Here is a 4358-nt window from a genome sequence, read left to right as displayed (position 1 = left end):
TAGATCTTTCCTGCTTTCTCTTGTGGGCATTTAGTGCTATAAATTTCCCTCTACACACTGCTTTAAATGTGTCCCAGAGATTCTGGTATATTGTGTCTTTGTTCTCGTTGGTTTCAAAGAATATCTTTATTTCTGCCTTCATTTCGTTATTTACCCAGTAGTCATTCAGGAGCAGGTAAAACCAAGCTTTAAAATGACTAACAGATTAGAACCATGGGCAAAAATCAACAGGGTATAAATTTGAAAGGATATATCTTATATCCTGCGTTTGGGATGTACAATAGCAAATACATGTGGTAGAGAACTGAAATTATCAGATCATCACAAACTTAGTATGAGCTTATAGCTATGGCTCTGTTTAAAAAATTTGTTTTAGGCCGGGTGTGGTGGCTCATGCCTGTAATCCCAGCACTTTGGGAGGCCGGGTGGGCAGATCACGAGGTCAGGAGATCAAGACCATCCTGGCCAACACGGTGAAACCCTGTCTCTACTAAAAATACAAAAAATTAACTGGGTGTGGTGACAGGCACCTGTAGTCCCAGCTACTCAGGAGGCTGAGGCAGGAGAATGGCGTGAACCCGGGAGGCAGAGCTTGCAGTGAGCCCAGATTGCGCCACTGTACTCCAACCTGGGCAACAGAGTGAGACTCCGTCTCAAAAAAAAAAAAGTTAAATTTAAAAAGTATTTTGAGGCCAGGTGTGGTGGCTCACACCTGTAATCCTAGCACTTTGGGAGGCCAAGGCGGGCAGATTGCTTAAGCACTGGAGTTCAAGACCAGCCTGGGCAGCATGGTGAAACCCTGTCTCTGCTAAAATACAAAAAAACTAGCCAGGCGTGGTGGTATGTGCCTGTAGTCCTAGCTACTCGGGAGGCTGAGGCAGGAGAATTGCTTGAACCTGGTAGATGGAGGTTGCAGTGTGCAGAGATCGTGCCATTGCGCTCCAGCCTGGGCAAGAGAGTGAGTCTCCATCTCCAAAAAGAAAAAAAGCATTTTAAGGTACTATTGAACAATTTATAACTTTCAGCCACTTTCAATTAATATTTCTCTACTATTTTTATAAAAGTTTGGAAAAAAATTATGGAGTACAGAAAAGAATACACTTGACATTGGCTGTGAAGGATGAGTGGGGCAGGATTAGGATAAGTAGAGAGACTGGTGAGAGTATTTCAGCTAAGGGGAGTCAAAAAGAATCACTCCTTGAAGTAGAGGAGTGTGATTCAGAAAAAAATTATTTCCTCTTTTGCTGAATGCTGATGATGATGATCATAGAATTTTTTTTTAGAAAACGATGACTTAAAAAATAGAAATAAAACCTTTTAAAGAAATTTTCGTCATATCTATATAAAATCCTACCATGTTCAAGGAATGCCTCTCACTTCATATCTTATTTAAACACACAGGTTTCCCTACTTGGATCCACCTAATGAGAGACTTATTTTAGAAGCTCTTAAACAACTTTACCAGTGTGATGCTATTGACAGGTAAAAAAAAAAGAAAAACACACAACCAAAACAGATATTGATCTCTTTTTAAACAGGGCTCTAAATACCTTTCTCTATCAGTAGAAAATAATTTGTTTACATTGAATGGATTGTTTTACTTGAAGTTAGAATTTGTCGTTAGTCTTTCATCACAATTCTGATTGAAAAACTAGCCTGGCGCGGTGGCTCATGCCTCTAATCCCAGCACTTTGGGAGGCTGAGGTGGGTGAATCGTGAGGTCAGGAGATCGAGACCATCCTGGCTAACATGGTGAAGCCCTGTCTCTACTAAAAATACAAAAACAGTGTTAGCTGGGTATGGTTGCGGGCGCCTGTAGTCCCAGCTACTTGGGTGGCTGAGGCGGGAGAATGGCGTGAACCTGGGAGGCAGAGCTTGCAGTGAGCCAAGATCATGCCACTGCACTCCAGCCTGGGTGGCAGAGCGAGACTTCGTCTGAAAAAAAACAAAAAAAGAGAGAGAAAAACTACAAGATACCTTTTGTTTAATAAATATTGGTATTGTTTAACAAGTAATTTCTGAGTACCCTTTTAGTGCCAGGCATTATGCTAGATACATAAAAATAATAAAGGAGCCAGAGTCCTTGTTTTTATGTTTGTGTGATGGGGGTAAAGTTTGATATTAATAATTATTGTTCTCTTGGATGTACGTGGTGGCTCACGCCTGTAATTCCAGCACTTTGGGAGGACAAGCCGGGCAGATTGCTTGAGTCCAGTTGTTCGAGACCAGTCTGGGAAACATAGTAAAACCCATCTCCACTGAAAATACAAAAATCAGATGGTCGTGGTGGCAGACACCAGTAGTCCCAGCTACTCAGGAAACTGAGGTGGGAGGATCGCTTGAGCTTCAGAGGTAGGGGTTGCAGTGAGTTGAGGAGATTGCGCCATTGCACTCCAGCCTGAGGGACAGAGCAAGACCTTATCTCCAAAAAAATAAATAAATAAAAGTAAAATAAAAAAATACAATTATTATTCTCTCATGTCTTCAAAGACATTTTCTTCCTTTTTTTTTTTTTTTTTTTGAGACAGAGTTTTGCTCTTGTTGCCCAGGCTGGCCTGGAGTACAATGGTGCAATCTCAGCTCACTGCAATCTCCGCCTCCCAGGTTCAGCGATTCTCCTGCCTCAGCCTCCCAAGGAGCTGGGATTATAAGCATGCACCACCATGCCCTGGTAATTTTTTTATATTTTGGTAGAGACTGGGTTTCACCATATTGGTCAGGCTGGTCTTGAACTCTTGACCTCAAGTGATCCACCTACCTCGGCCTCCCAAAGTGCTGGAATTACAGGTATCAGCCACCGCACTGGGCTCCTCTATGCTTTTGTAACATGTTTGTATCTTTTGTTATATTCCTTTATTCTGCCTCTTTGCTTACTGGATGTATTATAGCTTTTGACAGTAGAGATTTATCTTCGTGTTTCTCTTAGCAGTAACCACAGTATTTAATTTTTTTGGGGTTTTTTTGTTTGTTTGTTTTTTGTTTTTTGAGATGGAGTCTAGCTTTGTCATTCAGGCTGGAGTGCAGGGGCACGATCTGAGCTCACTGCAACCCCTGCCTCCCGGGTTTGAGTGATTCTCCTGCCTCAGCCTCCCAAGTAGCAGGGACTATAGGTGCATGCCACCACACCCAGCTAATTTTTGTGTTTTTAATAGAAATGGGGTTTTGCCATGTTGGCCAGGCTGGTCTTGAACTCCTGACCTCAGGTGATCCACCTGCCTCAGCTTCCCAAAGTGTTGGGATTACAGGCATGGGCCACTACGCCTGGCCTAATTTTCTTAAATTGAACTTCTGGAGGTGATTGGAGGTAATGTAAATTATATCTGATTTATTCTGAATGATGAATATTACATTTGCACTCTCCCAATGTAGAAAGACTTAAAAACTTTTTCCTTGTGTTAAGGAGTGGCCATGTCACCAGATTGGGTTTGTCTATGGTGGAGTTTCCTTTGCCTCCACATCTGACATGTGCAGTAATAAAAGCTGCTTCCCTGGATTGTGAAGATCTACTACTTCCAATAGCAGCAATGTTGTCTGTGGAAAACGTCTTCATTAGACCTGGTAAGATGTTTATTTTAAGTTGTGTTTTTTAAAATTAATAAACTTGGCCGGGCACGGTGGCTCACGCCTGTAATCCCAGCACTTTGGGAGGGCAAGGAGGGTGGATTGCTTGAGGTCAGGAGTTGGAAGACCAGCATGACCAACATGGTGAAACCCTGTCTCTACTAAAAAAAAAAAAAAAAAGAAAAAATGCAATTAAAAAAATTACTAGAGTTTATTTTTTAGAGAATTTTTAAGTTTACAGAAAAATTGAGTAGAAAGTACAAAGAGTTCACATTCATCCCCTCAACCTCCCACAGCAATTTATCCTATTAACATCTTTCATTTGTGTGACACATAAGTTGCAATTGGTGAGCCAATATTGACACATTATTATTAACTAAAGGGATCACCGTTTGTGCTATATGGTTTTAGCTGGGATTACAGGCATGTGCCATCATGCCTGGCTAATTTTGTATTTTTAGTAAAGACGTAGTTTCTCCATGTTAGCCAGGCTGATCTCGAACTCCTGACCTCAGGTGATCTGCCCGCCTTGGCCTCCCGAAGTGCTGGGATTACAGGCATGAGCCAGCACGCCCAGCCGGGTTGTTTTCTTATTGTTAAGAGGTCTTTGCATATTTTAAATAGTTCTTTAACAGATACATCTTTTGTATATATTTTCTCCCAGTCTGTGGTTTATCTTCTTTTTTTTTTTTTTTTCACTCAGTCGTCCAGGCTGGAGTGCAGTGGCACGATCTCGGCTCACTGCAAGCTCCGCCTCCCGGGTTCATGCCATTCTCCTGCCTCAGCCTCCCAAGGAG

At 42.0% G+C, this 4358-nt stretch overlaps 1 protein-coding gene across 2 annotated transcripts in view; it reads left to right on the top strand.

Moving 5' to 3' along the window:
* DHX40 (DEAH (Asp-Glu-Ala-His) box polypeptide 40) overlaps positions 1-4358 on the top strand; it is a 49184-nt gene that overhangs the window by 25040 nt on the left and 19786 nt on the right. For both annotated transcript variants that reach the window (XM_011953673.1, XM_011953672.1), the window contains 2 exons: positions 1402-1482; positions 3401-3558. In XM_011953673.1, coding sequence (XP_011809063.1) covers positions 1402-1482; positions 3401-3558 — 239 coding nt within the window. The remainder of the gene's footprint in view (positions 1-1401; positions 1483-3400; positions 3559-4358) is intronic.

Source organism: Colobus angolensis, unplaced genomic scaffold (genome assembly GCF_000951035.1).
Source record: "Colobus angolensis palliatus isolate OR3802 unplaced genomic scaffold, Cang.pa_1.0 Scaffold37, whole genome shotgun sequence".
Classification (NCBI taxonomy): Eukaryota; Metazoa; Chordata; class Mammalia; order Primates; family Cercopithecidae; genus Colobus; species Colobus angolensis.
This window is presented reverse-complemented; position numbering and strand designations above follow the sequence as displayed.